We start from the raw sequence: 19,585 nt of genomic DNA, 5'->3' as shown, positions 1-19,585 counted from the left end.
TTTGGATGAGAGAAAATTATCAAGCTTTATTAACTAAAAGAAACTACAATCACAATATCAAACTATCCCACACGAACACAGTAAAATTGTAAAACTATATATCAAGGGGGTACACACGGCAAAAACGAGGGGTACAATGGCTACAATGTATTTAAACAATCTTAGCAATTCCCTTAAATCACCATCCCCCCTTAACTCCTGCTAGGTTGCCTTGTTGAGAGTCAGAAAATCTCTGCTCACATGGTCCAGCGAAGAGAGAGAGAGAGAGAGAGAGCTCACCTTATCGTCCCAGGAAGTCAAGAGTCAAGAGTCAAGAGAGCGAGCTGGCTGCTCAGCCCTTTTTTTATACCTGGTGAGCCCCTCACATCCTGCCTTGCAAGGGCCGAGTGCAAAATTAACCCCAAAGCAGTGATAGGCTAACTCAAAGTGGTTAGATTGAGTTAATGTGATTTTCAGAGCTCCCTTTGCTGAAACAAAAGGGAGGTACATCTGCTCTATTGTCCAGTGCTGGGTGATTGGAAACCCATTTAAAGTTGACGCTTCCCATTCAAGGTGCAAACGTCTCTTCTGCAGTTTCAGGTGTATCTAAACAAATGCTAATAGCATTCAGTTGCTTTGTAAACAAAGCATTGTCCTTTGTCTTCATCGAACCTTACTTCCAGACACAGAAAGCTGCATTCCAAACCTCTTTTGTCCATGTGGTGTGACAGCCATTTTATCTTTGGAAACTTAAAAGCACCTCGCTCAGGGATCCTTTAATCAAAAAAATGAATCTTCAGAACTGTAAATTATTGCGAATTCTTACAGGCTGGGCTCGACCGAGGTGACCAGCAGTGTGCTCTCGAGCAGTGCTGGGCTGGGCTGGACCGAGGTGACCAGCAGTGCGCTCTCGAGCAGTGCTGGGCTGGGCTGGACCGAGGTGACCAGCAGTGCGCTCTCCAGCAGTGCTGGGCTGGGCTGGACCGAGGTGACCAGCAGTGCGCTCTCCAGCAGTGCTGGGCTGGGCTCGACCGAGGTGACCAGCAGTGTGCTCTCGAGCAGTGCTGGGCTGGGCTGGACCGAGGTGACCAGCAGTGCGCTCTCGAGCAGTGCTGGGCTGGGCTGGACCGAGGTGACCAGCAGTGCGCTCTCGAGCAGTGCTGGGCTGGGCTGGACCGAGGTGACCAGCAGTGCGCTCTCGAGCAGTGCTGGGCTGGGCTCGCGCTGTTTACTTTGCACATCAATAATTTGGGAGAGGTCAAAGTTTTGGGGGCTGAGAGTGGTAAATCTGAACGACACAGGGTTTTTGTTCCTTAGAACCAGTGTTACCAGGAAATAGAGGATCCACTGAGCCAATCTAAATGAACAGGAAGCAACAACTGTTCTGCATCGGAGTCATGAGCCAAGTTCTTATCAGAGCCGGAGGCCACAGTGATAAGGACAGGAGAGAGCCCAGCAACGCAGCATAAAGTGTTTGAGCCCATTACAGAAAGTAAAACACTGGAACAAACTAAACCTGAGATTAGAGTGTGAGAACTGGAACAAAGATACCGAACAGGAATTCAATCACCCACTGGATTCGATTTATCCTGTACCTGCAGCATTACCTGTGCCCGAACCTGTGCCCGTACCTGTACCAGTGTGTCTGCCTTTACCATTACCTGTACCTGTGCCTGTCCAGTAAAATGTAATGATGAGCCTCACATGCAGTTTAGAGTTCATTCGAATTTTGAATTAAGCAAAACATTGTTTATTGGGAAGATAGGGAGATGTATCATTTTGTCTGAGGATGAAGCAGGGACAGGACTGGTAAAAACCATCGTACACTCTGAGACTGGAGCTGACCTTTGGAATAAAACGCGAGAGGTCCTGCAGACAGTCTCCTGGGTGGTGGTAAGATCAGCTACAAACTATACATATTTAACACACAAAGTTACTGAGATACAGTCGTGAGTTGCTCCTGTACATTGTGATATTCCTTCGATATGCAGATTAATTATTAATGTCATTAAATTTCTCATCAAGAAAGAAATAATAATTCAAACCCTGATCCTGCCTGTTCACTATTGGACTGGACAAAAGGTATCAATTCCTGGCCTGTAAATCCCAAGCTGCAGAAGGCGGGTCTGAAATTTATGATGGCCATCCCCTGTCCAGAAATCCCATTCCTTCAGTTCCCGGTGATCAGTTTCATTCGACAGGTGGATTCCCCTTCCGCCCGCTCCCTCCCCCGAGCAAGAAGCGAGGCAACAGAGCTTAAGGAACAAAACAAAAGTAAAGAAAGTTCAGAATAATTGGGCAGAAATCATCAGCTTCTCAATGTGGATCAAGGAATGTACAGGAGCTGCTCCTCACTCAGAGCTGAGTCTTCATCTCACTCCTCATCAGAAACGTTCAACAGACGGGCGCACGAGTTCTTCTCTGAGCTCTTCAGCTGCCCCAGCTCCATCGCACCAGCTCGCTTCGATTTTATCTGCAGGAAGCTGCAAGGAAAGAGATTCGTTTCAGAGAAAGTGTAGAGAGTAAAGCAACCTGTCGCCACACTCTACCGTCCTGATATTACACCTGCTTACAGACAGTGGGGGGCAGTTATAGACAATGGGGGATTTCCTGCACCAGTCCCGGTCCCTGTGCCTGTATCAGGGTCAGTACCTGTCCCTGTGCCTGTATCAATGTCAGTCCCGGTCCCTGTGCCTGTATCAGTATCAGTCCCTGTCCCTGTGCCTGTATCAGTATCAGTCCCTGTCCCTGTGCCTGTATCAGTATCAGTCCCTGTCCCTGTGCCTGTATCAGTGTCAGTCCCTGTCCCTGTGCCTGTATCAGTGTCAGTCCCTGTCCCTGTGCCTGTATCAGTGTCAGTCCCTGTCCCTGTATCAGTCCCTGTCCCTGTATCAGTGTCAGTCCCTGTCCCTGTGCCTGTATCAGTGTCAGTCCCTGTGCCTGTATCAGTATCAGTCCCTGTCCCTGTGCCTGTATCAGTATCAGTCCCTGTGCCTGTATCAGTGTCAGTCCCTGTCCCTGTGCCTGTATCAGTATCAGTCCCTGTCCCTGTGCCTGTATCAGTATCAGTCCCTGTCCCTGTGCCTGTATCAGTGTCAGTCCCTGTCCCTGTGCCTGTATCAGTGTCAGTCCCTGTCCCTGTGCCTGTATCAGTGTCAGTCCCTGTGCCTGTATCAGTGTCAGTCCCTGTCCCTGTGCCTGTATCAGTGTCAGTCCCTGTCCCTGTGCCTGTATCAGTATCAGTCCCTGTCCCTGTGCCTGTATCAGTGTCAGTCCCTGTCCCTGTGCCTGTATCAGTGTCAGTCCCTGTGCCTGTATCAGTGTCAGTCCCTGTCCCTGTGCCTGTATCAGTGTCAGTCCCTGTCCCTGTGCCTGTATCAGTGTCAGTCCCTGTCCCTGTGCCTGTATCAGTGTCAGTACCTGTCCCTGTGTCTGTATCAGTGTCAGTACCTGTCCCTGTGTCTGTATCAGTGTCAGTACCTATAGCTGTACCGTGGGGTACTGGGGCCCCTGTGGCATTTATTGACCATTCCGAGTTGCCCTTGTGAAGGTGGCGATGGGCCTTCTCTTGAACCACTGCAGTCCGTGTGGTGAAGGTCCTCCCACCCTGCTGTTAGGGAGGGAGTTCCAGGATTTTGACCCAGCGACGAGGTGGGGTTGGTGAGTACTGGAGCCCCAGGTTTCCTTTCACTGACACATTAAGCAGAGGTTCTGACAGTTTTGAACCCAATATTGAACACACTCCCTTTTGTTCGGTGCTATCCAGAGCAGGACATGTGATGACTGCCACACCTCAGGCCCTGTGGCAGGTGGAACTCACCAGTACATCAGCGTGAAACTGATCGCCACGATACCGATGGCGACTGCGAAATGCCAGCAGAAGCACATTGTAATGAACATGATGTTTTCGTGGTCATCCTCTTTCCAGTTGGACCCACCGCTGGGCGGGTACAGGACGAAGCCAATCTGAAAGAGACGAGACAGCTCTCAGTGTTAATGTACAGTTAGAGCACAGCGTTAATCTCCATAACTGGGTGTTAATCTCCACTCGCGCCCAGTGACATGGAGAGACAGACAGACAGACAGACAGACAGAGCTACGGAGGGGGGTTGGGAGTCCATTGTGAAGGAAGCTGCTCACCTGCCAGAACCAGCTCCCCTGCAGGATTGCCAGGCTGGTTCGCAGCAGCTCCAGGATGATGTTGTCTCGCAGGAAAACCTCCATCATTATGATTAAGGAGCCTCCGAACACTGCGGTGAGCAGAAGTGAGTGGATGTGCAGGTCCAGGGGAGGCCGGTTATGGACGTGGAAGTAAAATAGGAACCCTGCAGAAATGAAGATATATATCAACGATCAATCACACGTGTGCTGGTGAATAAACCGTCAATCACACGCGTGCTGGTGAATAAACCGTCAATCACACGCGTGCTGGTGAATAAACCGTCAATCACACGCGTGCTGGTGAATAAACCGTCAATCACACGTGTGCTGGTGAATAAACCGTCAATCACACGCGTGCTGGTGAATAAACCGTCAATCACACGCGTGCTGGTGAATAAACCGTCAATCACACGCGTGCTGGTGAATAACCCGTCAATCACACACATGCTGGTGAATAAACCGTCAATCACATGCGTGCTGGTGAATAAACCGTCAATCACACGTGTGCTGGTGAATAAACCGTCAATCACACGCGTGCTGGTGAATAAACCGTCAATCACACGTGTGCTGGTGAATAAACCGTCAATCACACGCGTGCTGGTGAATAAACCGTCAATCACACGCATGCTGGTGAATAAACCGTCAATCACACGCGTGCTGGTGAATAACCCGTCAATCACACACGTGCTGGTGAATAAACCGTCAATCACACGCGTGCTGGTGAATAAACCGTCAATCACACGCGTGCTGGTGAATAAACCGTCAATCACACGCGTGCTGGTGAATAAACCGTCAATCACACGCGTGCTGGTGAATAAACCGTCAATCACACGCGTGCTGGTGAATAAACCGTCAATCACACGCGTGCTGGTGAATAAACCGTCAATCACAGGCGTGCTGGTGAATAAACTGTCAATCACACGCGTGCTGGTGAATAAACCGTCAATCACACGCATGCTGGTGAATAAACCGTCAATCACACGCATGCTGGTGAATAAACTGTCAATCACATGTGTGCTGGTGAATAAACTGTCAATCACACGCGTGCTGGTGAATAACCCGTCAATCACACGTATGCTGGTGAATAAACTGTCAATCACATGTGTGCTGGTGAATAAACTGTCAATCACACGCGTGCTGGTGAATAACCCGTCAATCACACACATGCTGGTGAATAAACCGTCAATCACACGCATGCTGGTGAATAAACCATCAATCACGTGCGTGCTGGTGAATAAACCGTCAATCACACGCGTGCTGGTGAATAAACCGTCAATCACATGCGTGCTGGTGAATAAACCGTCAATCACATGCGTGCTGGTGAATAAACAGTCAATCACACGCGTGCTGGTGAATAAACCGTCAATCACACGCGTGCTGGTGAATAAACCGTCAATCACACGCATGCTGGTGAATAAACTGTCAATCACATGTGTGCTGGTGAATAAGCCATCAATCACACGCGTGCTGGTGAATAAACCATCAATCACACACGTGCTGGTGAATAAACCATCAATCACACGCGTGCTGGTGAATAAGAACATAAGAACATAAGAAATAGGAGCAGGAGTAGGCCAATTGGCCCCTCGAGCCTGCTCCGCCATTCAATAAGATCTGATCTAATCCTAACCGCTAATCCACTATCACAGAACCATCTCCTGAATCGAACAGAATTAGACACACGAAATAGGAGCAGGATCAGGCTACACGGCCCCTGGGCCCGCTCCGCTACCCACAGGGCCATGACCGATCCAAACCTAGACTCATGTCCAAATTCCTGCCCGCTTATCGTAACCCTTAATTCCCTTTACTTCTAGGAAACTGTCTATTTCTGTTTTAAATTTATGTAATGATGTAGCTTCTACAGCTTTTTGGGGCAGCATATTCCATGGACCTACCACCCTCTGAGTGAAGTAGTTCCTCCTCATCTCAGTTTTGAAAGAGCAGCCCCTTATTCTAAGACTATGCCCCCTAGTTCTAGTTTCACCCATCATCGGGAACATCTTCCCTGCATCCACCCGATCCAACCCCTTCACAATCTTATATGTTTCAATAAGATCGCCTCTCATTCTTCTGAACTCCAATGAGTAGAGTCCCAATCTACTCAACCTCTCCTCATATGTCCATCCCCTCATCCCCGGGATTAACCGAGTGAACCTTCTTTGTACTGACTCGAGAGCAAGTATGTCCTTTCTTAAGTATGGACACCAAAACTGTACGCAGTATTCCAGGTGCGGTCTCACCAATACCTTGTACAACTGAGGCAATACCTCCCTATTTTTATATTCTATCCCCCTAGCAATGAAAGCCAACATTCCATTGGCCTTCTTAATCACTTGCTGCACCTGCATACTAACCTTTTGAGTTTCGTGCACCAGGACCCCCAGATCCCTTTGTACTTCAGTACTTTCCAGTTTCTTGCCATTAAGATAATAACTTGCTCTACGATTTTTCCTGCCAAAGTGCATAACCTCACACTTTCCAGTATTGTATTCCATCTGCCAAATCTCTGCCCACTTACTTAGCCTGTCTATGTCCCCTTGCAGGTTTTTTATGTCCTCCTCACTCACTACTTTCCCTCCCATCTTAGTATCATCTGCAAACTTTGATATGTTACACTTGGTCCCCTCCTCCAAATCGTTAATATAGATTGTAAAGAGTTGGGGACCCAGCACCGACCCCTGCGGAACACCACTAGTTACTGATTGCCAGTCTGAGAATGAACCATTTATCCCAACTCTCTGCCTTCTGTTAGATAGCCAATCCTCTATCCATGCCAGAATATTACCCCCAATCCCGTGATTTTTTATCTTAAGCAATAATCTTTTGTGTGGCACCTTGTCAAATGCCTTTTGGAAGTCTAAATACACTACGTCCACTGGTTTCCCTTTATCCACCCTATATGTTACTTCCTCAAAGAACTCCAGCAAATTTGTCAAACATTGACTTCCCCCTCATAAAACCATACTGACTTTGTCCTATTAAATTATGATTATCCAAATGTCCTGTTACTGTCTCCTTAATAATGGACTCCAAAATTTTACCTACCACAGATGTTAGGCTAACCGGTCTATAGTTTCCAGCCTTCTGTCTACTGCCCTTTTTAAATAAGGGTGTTACATTAGCAGTTTTCCAGTCTGCCGGGACCTTTGCCGAGTCCAGGGAGTTTTGGAAAATTATTACCAATGCATCCACAATCCCTACCGCCACTTCCCTCAAGATCCTAGGATGTAAGCCATCAGGTCCAGGTGATTTATCCGCCTTGAGTCCCATTATTTTACCGAGTACCACTTCCTTAGTGATTTTGATCGTGTTTAGCTCCTCCCCCCCTTTCGCCCCCTGTTTGTCCAGTGTTGGGATATTCTTAGTGTCCTCTACTGTAAAGACTGATACAAAATATTCATTCAGTGTTTTTGCCATCTCCATATTTCCCACCATTAATTTCCCGGTCTCATTCTCTAAGGGACCAACATTTACTTTAGCCACCCTTTTTCTTTTTATATAACTATAAAAACTCTTACTATCTGTTTTTATATTTTTTGCTAATTTACTTTCATAATCTATCTTCCCTCAATCACATGCGTGCTGGTGTGTAAACCTTCAATCACACGCATGCTGGTGAATAAACCGTCAATCATCTGCATGCTGGTGAATAAACCGTAAATCACACGCCTACTGGTGAATAAACCATCAATCACACACATGCTGGTGAATAAACTGTCAATCACATGCGTGCTGAATAAACTGTCAATCACACGCGTGCTGGTGAATAAACCATCAATCACACGCATGCTGGTGAATAAACCGTCAATCACATGCGTGCTGGTGAATAAACCATCAATCACATGCATGCTGGTGTGTAAACCATCAATCACATGCGTGCTGGTGAATAAACCATCAATCACACGTGTGCTGGTGAATAAACCATCAATCACATGCGTGCTGGTGAATAAACCATCAATCACACGCATGCTGGTGAATAAACTGTCAATCACATGCGTGCTGGTGTGGAAACCATCAATCACACACGTGCTTGTGTGTAAACCATCAATCACATGTGCTGGTGTGTAAACCGTCAATCACACGCATGCTGGTGAATAAACCGTCAATCACGTGCGTGCTGGTGTGGAAACCTTCAATCACACGCGTGCTTGTGTGTAAACCATCAATCACATGTGCTGGTGTGTAAACCGTCAATCACACGCATGCTGGTGAATAAACCGTCAATCATGTGCGTGCTGGTGTGTAAACCATCAATCACACGTATGCTGGTGTGTAAACCGCCAACCACATGCGTGCTGGTGTGTAAACCGTCAATCTCATGTGTGCTGGTGTGTAAACCGTCAGTCACACACGTGCTGATGTGTAAACCGTCACTCACATGCGTGCTGGTGTGTAAACTATCAATCACATGTGCTGGTGTGTAAACCGTCAATCACACGTGTGCTGGTGTGTAAACCGTCAAGCACACGTGTGCTGGTGTGTAAACCATCAATCACGTGTGCTGGTGTGTAAACCGTCAATCCCACATGTGCTGGTGTGTAAACCGTCAATCCCATGCGTGCTGGTGATTAAACTGGCAACCACACGCATGCTGGTGAATAAACCATCAATCACACATGTGCTGGTGTGTAAACCATCAATCACATGTGTGCTGGTGTGTAAACCGGCAATCACACGCTTGCTGGTGTGTAAACCATCAATCCCACGCGTGCTGGTGAATAAACCGTCAATCACACATGTGCTGCTGAATAAACCGTCAATCACATGCGTGCTGGCGTGTAAACTGTCAATCACATATGTGCTGGTGTGTAAACCGTCAATCACACATGTGCTGGTGTATAAACCGTCAATCACATGCATGCTGATGTGTAAACTGTCAATCACATGCATGCTGGTGAATAAACCATTAATCACACGTGTGCTGGTGTATAAACCATCAATCACATGCGTGCTGGTGAATAAACCATCAATCACACGCGTGCTGGTGAATAAACTGTCAACCACACACTTGCTGGTGTATAAACCGTCAATCACACATGTGCTGGTGAATAAACCGTCAATCACATGCGTGCTGGTGTGTAAACCATCAATCACACGCGTGCTGGTGTGTAAACCATCAATCACATGCGTGCTGTTGAATAAACTCAATCACACGTGTGCTGGTGTGTAAACCGTCAATCACACGTGTGCTGGTGAATAAACCATCAATCACATGCGTGCTGTTGAATAAACCGTCAATCACACACATGCTGGTGTATAAACCATCAATCACACGCGTACTGGTGTGTAAACCGTGAATCACGCGTGCTGGTGTGTAAACCATCAATCACATGCGTGCTGGTGAATAAACCGTCAATCACATGCGTGCTGGTGAATAAACCATCAATCACACATGTGCTGATGAATAAACCTCGATCACATGCATGCTGGTATGTGAAACATTAACCACACGTGTGCTGGGGCTATGCTGGGTAGTACTGTAAAGTTGTCCCTGTCACCCACCCTATTCGATGGCTCCCGATGTGTGAGATGGTGTTGGAAGGATCTGTCCCCGAGTCTCTGCTCCAGGTGTTTCAAACAGGATGTGACCATCCTGGGATGGAAGCGGAGCTTCAGTATGAGACTCACTGGCGGCAGCAGCAAGAACGGTCCTGGGTGGAGACTGAGCACAGAGAACAGGGATTTAAGGAGCAGGGAGAGAGAGAGCGGCCCAGACTCACCGGCGGCAGCAGCGAGAGTGGCCCTGGGTGGAGACTGAGCGTGGCGACCGAGGAGTTAAAGAGCGGGGAGAAAGAGAGCGGCCCAGACTCACCAGCAGCAGCAACGAGAGTTGCCCTCGGTGGAGACTGAGCGCGGCGACCGAGGAATTAAGGAGCGGGGAGAGAGAGAAATAAAAAGTAATTGAAGTGTGACGTCACCAGAAAGCAGGTAAGTGATTGGTTGGTGAGTATTTCTCTCTTCTTGCTTTTTTCCAAACTTAATCTTTGTGGTTTATAGTTTCTGGAGTCTCTGTTGTGTAGCGGGGAGTGCTAGTAAACAAGGGCCCTTTAATTTAATTAATTAAAGGGTAAGTCATAGCAGCACAGCTCGGGCCCGTGGCATGCTCCTCCTGTACTATGTGGGAAATCAGGGACACGTCCTGTGTCCCTGACGACCATGTGTGCAGGAAGTGTATCCAGCTACAGCTACTGGCAGACCGCATTGTGGCACTGGAGCTGTGAATGGATACATACTGGAGCATTCGCGATGCTGAGGACATCGTGGATAGCACATTTAGGGAGTTGGTCACACCGCAGGTAAAGGCTGCACAGGCAGGAAGGGAATGGGTGACCGCCAGACAGAGTAGTAGGTGCAGGCAGGTAGTGCAGGGGTCCCCTGTGACCATCTCCCTCTCAAACAGATATACTGCTTTGGATATTGTTGAGGGAGATGGCTTATCGGGGGAAGGCAGCAGCAGCCAACTTCCTGGCAGAAGGGGTGGTTCTGCTGCACAGGATGGGAGGAAAAAGAGCGGGAGAGCTATAGTGATAGGGAATTCTATTGTAAGGGGAATAGATAGGTGTTTCTGCGGCCGCAAACGAGACTCCAGGATGGTCTGTTGCCTCCCTGGTGCAAGGGTCAAGGAGGTCTCAGAGCGGCTGCAGGGCATTCTGGAGGGGGAGGGTGAACAGCCAGCTGTCGTGGTGTATATAGGTACCAACGATATAGGTAATAAATGGGATGAGATCCTAAAAGCTGAATATAGGGAGTTAGGAGGTAAATTTAAAAATAGGACCTCAAAAGTAGTAATCTCCGGATTGTTACCAGTGCCACATGCTAGTCAGAGTAGAAATAGAAGGATATTTCAGATGAATACGTGGCTAGAGGAATGGTGCAAGGGGGAGGGATTCAAATTTCTGGGACATTGGAACCAGTTCTGGGGGAGGTGGGACCAGTACAAACTGGACGGTTTGCACCTGGGCAGGGAGTGTTTGCTAGTGGTGTTGGGAAGGGTTTAAACTAAAATGGCAGGGGTTTGGGAGCCTGTGCAGGGAGACAGAGGAAAGGGAAGCAAGGATAGAAGCAAAAGGCAGGAAGGAGAAAAGCAAAAGTGGAAGGCAGAGAAATCAAGTGTGTAAATCAAACAGGGCCACAGTAAATAATAATTCTAAAAGGACTAAGAGTGGTAAAAAAACAAGCCTAAAGGCTTTGTGTCTTAATGCGAGGAGCATTTGTAATAAGGTGGATGAATTAGCTGTGAAAATAGATGTAAACGGATAGGATATAATTGGGATTACGGAGATATGGTTCCAGGGTGACCAAGGCTGGGAATTCAACATCCAGGGGTATTCAATATTCAGGAAGGACAGGCAAAAGGGAAAAGGAGGTGGGGTAGCATTGCTGGTTAAAGAGGAGATGAACACAATAGTAAGGAAGGATATTAGCTCTGACGATGTGGAATCTGTATGGGTAGAGCTGAGAAATACCAAGAGGCAGAGAACGGTAGTGGGAGTTGTATACAGACCCCCAAACAGTAATGCCGAGGTTGGGGATGGCATTAAACAGGAAATTAGAGACACGTGCAATAAGGGCACAGCAGTTATCATGGGTGACTTTAATCTACATATAGATTGGGCTAACCAAATTAGTAACAATACTGTGGAGGAGGAATTCCTAGAGTTTTTATGGGATGGTTTCCTGGACCAATATGTCGAGGAACCAACCAGAGATCAGGCCATCTTAGACTGGGTATTATGTAATGAGAAAGGATTGATTAGCAATCTTGTTATGCGAGGCCGCTTGGGGAGGAGCGATCATAATATGATAGAATTCTTCATTAGGATGGAGAGTGAAGTAGTTGACTCAGAGACTAGGGTCCTGAATTTAAATAAAGGAAACTACGATGGTATGAGGCACGAGTTGGCTAGGATGGATTGGGGAACGTTACTTAAAGGGTTGATGGTGGATAGGCAATGGCAAACATTTAAAGATCGCATGGATGAACTACAGAATTTGTCTATCCCTGTCTGGCATAAAAATAAAACAGAAAAGGTGGCACAACCGTGGCTAACAAGGGAAATTAGGGATAACATAAGATCCAAGGAGAGGACATATAAATTGGGCAGAAAAAGCAGCAAACCTGAAACTTCAGGAGAAACTTCTTTACCCAGAGAGTGGTGAGAATGGGGAACTCGCTACCACAGGGAGTGGTTGAGGTGAATAGTATAGATACAGTTAAGGGGAAGCTATATAAGCACATGAGGGAGAAATGAATAGGAAGATATGTTAATAGGGTGAGACAAAGTAGGTGGGAACATAAAGCTGTGGGCCGAACGGCCTGTTTCTGTGCTGTACATTCTATGTAATTAAATGTAATTCATCATCCATAGAAAATGATGCTGGTACTAAAAAGGTTAAATGATGTGGCCAGGTTACACAGGCTAGATTTCGAATCCCTTGAGTATAGAGGATTAATGGGTAATATAATTGAGCTGTTTAAAATGATTAAAAGAGTTGTAGATGGAGAACAAAGAAGATGTTATTGGACTAAGTGTTCCTTCCTGTTCCAGCTCGAGTCCTGGGAGAGCGTCTTCAGGAATGACGAATCAGTGTGAAGCCGGAGCAAGATTTGGGTGTTGTGGAATCATAGAATAGTACAGCACGGAAGGAGGCCATTCGGCCCATCGAGTCTGTGGCGGCTCTTTCAAAGAGCAACGAATCACACTCACGGGCCTATGTTTCAGTCCAGGAGTATTTTAGCTCTCGGGCCTCATTTAAATACCGCCGGTCTGGGCGTAAAGAGAATGCAGAACAGCTGTCGGAGGGCAAAGGTTAGGCTGGAGGACAAAGGTTGGGCTGGAGGGCAAAGGTCGAGCTTGAGGGCACAGATCGATGGCCAAGGGTCACTCGCCAGCTTCCTGGTAAGTGACAGGTTTCGGGAGGGCCTTGCAGGAGGGAATGGGTAGGGGAGGCCGTGACTTTCCTTGTGGGCCTCTTCATCCTCTCCACTAACTGCTGACCTGCTTCAGCCTGGCAGAAGGCTGGATTTCCCACTCAGGCCCCGGTTACAATTAACGTAAGTGAACCCTGATTTGCAAAAATTTATGAGGCTCCAGCCTGCTTTAGGGCCCTCACGTGCCTGCAGAAACCCACAGTTACTATCGGAGATGGCGGGAGAGAGTCGTGTTCTGAATGGGTAAGTAACGTTTTTAAACCCCATGAATTCCACCAATGAAGTTAAATTGACGCTGGGTCTTCATTCCCGTAGGCTCTACACTGATCGGTTATTGATGTTCAGGAGAATCATCGGCACCTTGAGGACCTCGGGGTCAATTCTAACTGTTGTTGTCGGGAAAGGAAAATCAGGCAGAGGGTAAAACAAACACCCTGCTCTCTGCTGCCCACTGCCCACCCACTGGGAACCGGTAAAACCAACATCCTGCCCACTGCCCACCCACTGGGAACCGGTAAAACCAACACCCTGCCCACTGCCCACCCACTGGGAACCGGTAAAACCAACACCCTGCCCACTGCCCACCCACTGGGAACCGGTAAAACCAACACCCTGCCCACTGCCCACCCACTGGGAACCGGTAAAAGCAACACCCTGCCCACCCACTGGGAACCAGTAAAACCAACATCCTGCCCACTGCCCACCCACTGGGAACCGGTAAAACCAACATCCTGCCCACTGCCCACCCACTGGGAACCGGTAAAACCAACACCCTGCCCACTGCCCACCCACTGGGAACCGGTAAAACCAACACCCTGCCCACTGCCCACCCACTGGGAACCGGTAAAAGCAACACCCTGCCCACTGCCCACCCACTGGGAACCAGTAAAAACAACATCCTGCCCACTGCCCACCCACTGGGAACCGGTAAAACCAACATCCTGCCCACTGCCCACCCACTGGGAACCGGTAAAACCAACACCCTGCCCACTGCCCACCCACTGATGGGGCAGTCTGTCTCAATGGGTCAGCCTGTGGATGGGTCAGTCTGTCTCAATGGGTCAGTCTGTCTCAATGGGTCAGTCTGTCTCGATGGGGCAGTCTGTGGATGGGTCAGTCTGTCTCGATGGGTCAGTCTGTCTCGATGGGTCAGTCTGTCTCGATGGGTCAGTCTGTGGATGGGTCAGTCTGTCTCAATGGGTCAGTCTGTCTCGATGGGGCAGTCTGTCTCGATGGGTCAGTCTGTGGATGGGTCAGTCTGTCTCGATGGGTCAGTCTGTCTCGATGGGTCAGTCTGTCTCGATGGGTCAGTCTGTGGATGGGTCAGTCTGTGGATGGGTCAGTCTGTCTCGATGGGTCAGTCTGTCTCGATGGGTCAGTCTGTGGATGGGTCAGTCTGTCTCGATGGGTCTGTCTGTCTCGATGGGTCAGTCTGTCTCGATGGGTCAGTCTGTGGATGGGTCAGTCTGTCTCGATGGGTCAGTCTGTCTCGATGGGTCAGTCTGTCTCGATGGGTCAGTCTGTGGATGGGTCAGTCTGTGAATGGGTCAGTCTGTCTCGATGGGTCAGTCTGTCTCGATGGGTCAGTCTGTCTCGATGGGTCAGTCTGTCTCGATGGGTCAGTCTGTGGATGGGTCAGTCTGTCTCGATGGGTCAGTCTGCCTCGATGGGTCAGTCTGTCTCGATGGGGCAGTCTGTGGATGGGTCAGTCTGTCTCGATGGGTCAGTCTGTGGATGGGTCAGTCTGTTTCGCTGGGTCAGTCTGTCTCGTTGGGTCAGTCTGTCTCGATGGGTCAGTCTGTCTCGATGGGTCAGTCTGTCTCGATGGGGCAGTCTGTCTCGATGGGGCAGTCTGTGGATGGGTCAGTCTGTTTCGATTGGTCAGTCTGTCTCGATGGGTCAGTCTGTGGATGGGGCAGTCTGTCTCAATGGGTCAGTCTGTCTCAATGGGTCAGTCTGTCTCGATGGGGCAGTCTGTCTCAATGGGTCAGTCTGTCTCGATGGGTCAGTGTGTCTCAATGGGCCAGTCTGTCTCGATGGGTCAGTCTGTGGATGGGTCAGTCTGTCTTGATGGGTCAGTCTGTCTCGATGGGTCAGTCTGTCTCGATGGATCAGTCTGTCTTGATGGGTCATTCTGTCTTGATGTGTCAGTCTGTCTTGATGGGTCAGTCTGTCTCAATGGGTCAGTCTGTCTTGATGGGTCAGTCTGTCTCAATGGGTCAGTCTGTCTCGATGGGGCAGTCTGTCTCAATGGGTCAGTCTGTCTCGATGGGTCAGTGTGTCTCAATGGGCCAGTCTGTCTCGATGGGTCAGTCTGTGGATGGGTCAGTCTGTCTCAATGGGTCAGTCTGTCTCGATGGGTCAGTCTGTCTCGATGGATCAGTCTGTCTTGATGGGTCATTCTGTCTCGATGTGTCAGTCTGTCTCGATGGGTCAGTCTGTCTCGATGGGTCAGTCTGTCTCGATGGGTCAATCTGTGGATGGGTCAGTCTGTCTCGATGGGTCATTCTGTCTCGATGGGTCAGTCCATCTCGATGGGGCAGTCTGTCTCGATGGGTCAGTCTGTGGATGGGTCAGTCTGTCTCAGTGGGTCAGTCTGTCTCGATGGGTCAGCCTGTCTCGATGGGGTAGTCTGTCTCGATGGGTTAGTCTGTCTCGATGGGTCAGTCTGTCTCGATGGGGTAGTCTGTCTCTATGGGTCAGTCTGTCTCGATGGGTCAGTCTGTCTCGATGGGTCAGTCTGTCTCGATGGGTCAGTCTGTCTCGATGGGTCAGTCTGTCTCGATGGGTCAGTCTGTGGATGGGTCAGTCTGTCTCAATGGGGCAGTCTGTCTCGATGGGTTAGTCTGTCTCGATGGGTCAGTCTGTGGATGGGTCAGTCTGTCTCGATGGGTCAGTCTGTCTCGATGGGGCAGTCTGTCTCGATGGGTCAGTCTGTGGATGGGTCAGTCTGTCTCAATGGGGCAGTCTGTCTCGATGGGTTAGTCTGTCTCGATGGGTCAGTCTGTCTCGATGGGGCAGTCTGTCTCGATGGGTCAGTCTGTGGATGGGTCAGTGTGTCTCAATGGGGCAGTCTGTCTCGATGGGTTAGTCTGTCTCGATGGGCCAGTCTGTCTCGATGGGTCAGCCTGTCTCGATGGGTCAGCCTGTCTCAGTGGGTCAGTCTGTCTCGATGGGGCAGTCTGTCTCAATGGGGCAGTCTGTCTCGATGGGGCAGTCTGTCTCGATGGGGCAGTCTGTCTCGATGGGGCAGTCTGTCTCGATGGGTCAGTCTGTCTCAATGGGGCAGTCTGTCTCGATGGGGCAGTCTGTCTCAATGGGTCAGTCTGTCTCGATGGGTCAGCCTGTCTCGATGGGGTAGTCTGTCTCGATGGGTTAGTCTGTCTCGATGGGTCAGTCTGTCTCGATGGGTTAGTCTGTCTCGATGGGCCAGTCTGTGGATGGGTCAGTCTGTCTCAATGGGGCAGTCTGTCTCGATGGGTTAGTCTGTCTCGATGGGCCAGTCTGTGGATGGGTCAGTGTGTCTCAATGGGGCAGTCTGTCTCGATGGGCCAGTCTGTGGATGGGTCAGTCTGTGGATGGGTCAGTCTGTCTCAATGGGCAGGAGGCAGTTTTTACCTTTATGTTCTAGACTTGCTCAGTGTGTTTCCAGTGTGATGGGACCATGGTTACACACAGGAGGTAATGCTGGTTTTGGGTGCTGGTGTATAATGGGCGGCTGAATCGATATCGCCTGTGTTACACTGTTCCCCAAAGTCAAAATTACCCCCAAATAGTGTTGTGTCAAGCAGGCAACGTATAGGACCATGAACTCACTCACCTTCCATAAACACTGCTAGAGAGAGCACCAGGCGGTCCAGGCCAATGGGGATCTTGAGTGAGCTGTACGTGAGGATGTCTATGATCCCGGAGATGCCAAAGAACAGGTACATGGTGCTGTGCTGCCAGTTCATTAGTTTAACCCACGATTGTCTGTCCTGGCTCAATAGGTGCAGGTGGGGCCCATCAGGGACAAACTGCTCGGCTAGAATTCCTAGAGACAGACCCAGACACAAAGAGCAGAGCTAAACTCTCCGACATCTATCCATCAATAAGCATGCGCAGCAAACCAGTGTAACAGCGCACCATCTGAACTGTAGCCTGAGCAGGAAAACGTTTGGCATTCTCACCAGGTAAGGACAGCAGGAGAGAAGCCAGGGCCAGTGAGAACTAAACAGGTGAGGTCTTTCACTGTCACTGGGGGCCCAGGAGAAACAGTGTGTGTTCACCATGGTAGTGTGGTTGCCGTGACACGGTGTGTGTTCACCATGGGAGTGTGGTCACTGTGACACGGTGTGTGTTCACCATGGGAGTGTGGTCACTGTGACACGGTGTGTGTTCACTATGGTAGTGTGGTCACCGTGACATGGTGTGCGTTCACCATGGGAGTGTGGTCACCGTGACACGGTGTGTGTTCACCATGGGAGTGTGGTCACCGTGACACGGTGTGTGTTCACCATGGGAGTGTGGTCACTGTGACACGGTGTGTGTTCACTATGGTAGTGTGGTCACCGTGACATGCTGTGCGTTCACCATGGGAGTGTGGTCACCGTGACACGGTGTGTGTGCACCATGGGAGTGTGGTCACTGTGACACGGTGTGTGTTCACTATGGTAGTGTGGTCACTGTGACACGGTGTGCGTTCACCATGGGAGTGTGGTCACCGTGACACGGTGTGTGTTCACCATGGGAGTGTGGTCACTGTGACACGGTGTGTGTTCACTATGGTAGTGTGGTCACTGTGACACAGTGTTTGACGTAATAAAACTCACTACACACTTGGTTTGAGTATAAAGCAAGGCTTTAATCAACTTGTTTCAGAACATGGAGGTCTAGTTGTACTTCACTAGTTCCTTGTCTTACAAAATGTCCCTGGGCAAGTTGGGGCCGACGCCCGAGTATTTATACTCCTTGGACGGCGCCACCAGCTGGCCGTCCAGTGTCATTTCATGAGTAGTTTCTTGATGAATGATGAGATTTATAACATTCTTCCTGCCTAAAAGATTTGGAAGTCCAACGACTTCCTCTTAGCGGATCAGGCGGACCACGAATAGCCGCAGTCTTTTAGATTTTTGTTTATAGCCAGAAGGCACGTCTCCCCGGACCGTGTCTTGGTCCCTGGGCCGCTTGATCCATACCGGTGGATCGGCAGGGCCCGTGTTGCTCTGATCGACCCGAGGGAGGCTGGGGAGATCGTGACTCCGGGTGCGGGTCCCCACAGGCGCAGAACTGGCTTCACCCTGTTGGATAGCCGGGGATTGACCGGCGTCCTGGCCTCGGATGGCCATCCCATGGGGAGCGCTCGGCTCCCCGAGTGGATCCGGTGGGGCAGCTGGCAGATCTCTCGATGCCCCAGGTAGGGCGTCATCTTTGGGGGAGCGCAGAGTGTCGGCATCATCCCCGTGGGTCCCTCTATTGGTTGAGTCCGTTGAACCGGCTGGACAGGGAGCCAGGTCCTGGAGCGAAACGGTGGACTCCCGGCTATCAGGGTACCGCATGTGTGCGTACGTGGGGTTGACGTCCGTGAGTTCTACCTCATCAACGAGAGGATCGGTTTTAGATGATCGGACGAATCTTCAGAGCAGCACGGGGCCGGGAGCTGCCAACCATGACGGTAGGGACATCCCATGGCTGGAGCGACACTGGAAGCTGAAGAATCGCTTGTGAGGTGTGACATTGGTAGACGTAGAAAGGAGAGACCTGATGGAATGCAACGCGTCAGGGAGCATAGTTTCCCACTGCTGGTCTGGCAGGTTGTGTGACCTCAGTGCAAGACGAACAGCGTTACAAAAGGTAGCGTTGTATCTCTCAACCTGTCCGTTACCGATGGGACAGTAGGATGTCGTTTTACTTGTGGCGATTCCCCGTTAGGAGAGATAACTTTTGAGTTCGTTTGACATGAAGGAGGGACCCCGATCAGAGTGGATGAAATTGGCCGTACCGCAAAGGGAAAAGACTTGATTGAGGCATTTGATCACTGTGGAAGTAAGCATATTGGAACAGGGGAAAGCATGAATATTCATCCACCATAGTCAGTAAGTAGGTGTTCCGCGTTGAGGAGGGCAATGGGCCTTTAAAGTCAATGCTGAGTCGCTGCATAGGCTGCATAGCGTGTATGAGCGAGCCATCCGATGGACGGAAGAATTGCGGTTTTAATTCCGCACAAATTCTACAGGAGGAGCATGTTCTTTTCACATCTTCCATAGGAAATGGGAGATTTTTAGATCGCGCAAAGTGCAGCATACGGGTAACGCCAGGATGGCAGAAGTCAGTATGAAGATCCGCCAGAATCAAAGTTGACATAGAAGAGCAGAATGGCCACGTGATGGCATCCAGGACTACATTCTCTTTGCCGGGTCGATAATGTATGGTGTATCCAAAGGTGGCCAATTCCATCCTCCAGAGTTGTATTTTGTTATTCTTGATCTTAGTGCGTTTCCGGTTATCCAGCATAAAGGCCACGGAGCGCTG

At 49.6% G+C, this 19,585-nt stretch overlaps 1 protein-coding gene across 2 annotated transcripts in view; it reads right to left on the bottom strand.

The window, feature by feature from the left end:
* tmem45b (transmembrane protein 45B) overlaps nt 1–19,585 on the bottom strand; it is a 78,567-nt gene continuing 58,982 nt past the window's right edge. For both annotated transcript variants that reach the window (XM_085968185.1, XM_085968186.1), the window contains exons 3-6: nt 16,896–17,108; nt 4,120–4,304; nt 3,800–3,945; nt 1–2,462 (exon numbers count right to left, since the gene is read on the bottom strand). In XM_085968185.1, coding sequence (XP_085824311.1) covers nt 2,354–2,462; nt 3,800–3,945; nt 4,120–4,304; nt 16,896–17,108 — 653 coding nt within the window. In that variant the 3' untranslated portion in view covers nt 1–2,353. The remainder of the gene's footprint in view (nt 2,463–3,799; nt 3,946–4,119; nt 4,305–16,895; nt 17,109–19,585) is intronic.

The sequence above is a fragment of the Somniosus microcephalus genome, chromosome 26 (assembly GCF_052327205.1).
Source record: "Somniosus microcephalus isolate GS21.2 chromosome 26, FLI_Smic_1.0, whole genome shotgun sequence".
NCBI classification, from domain to species: domain Eukaryota; kingdom Metazoa; phylum Chordata; class Chondrichthyes; order Squaliformes; family Somniosidae; genus Somniosus; species Somniosus microcephalus.
This window is presented reverse-complemented; position numbering and strand designations above follow the sequence as displayed.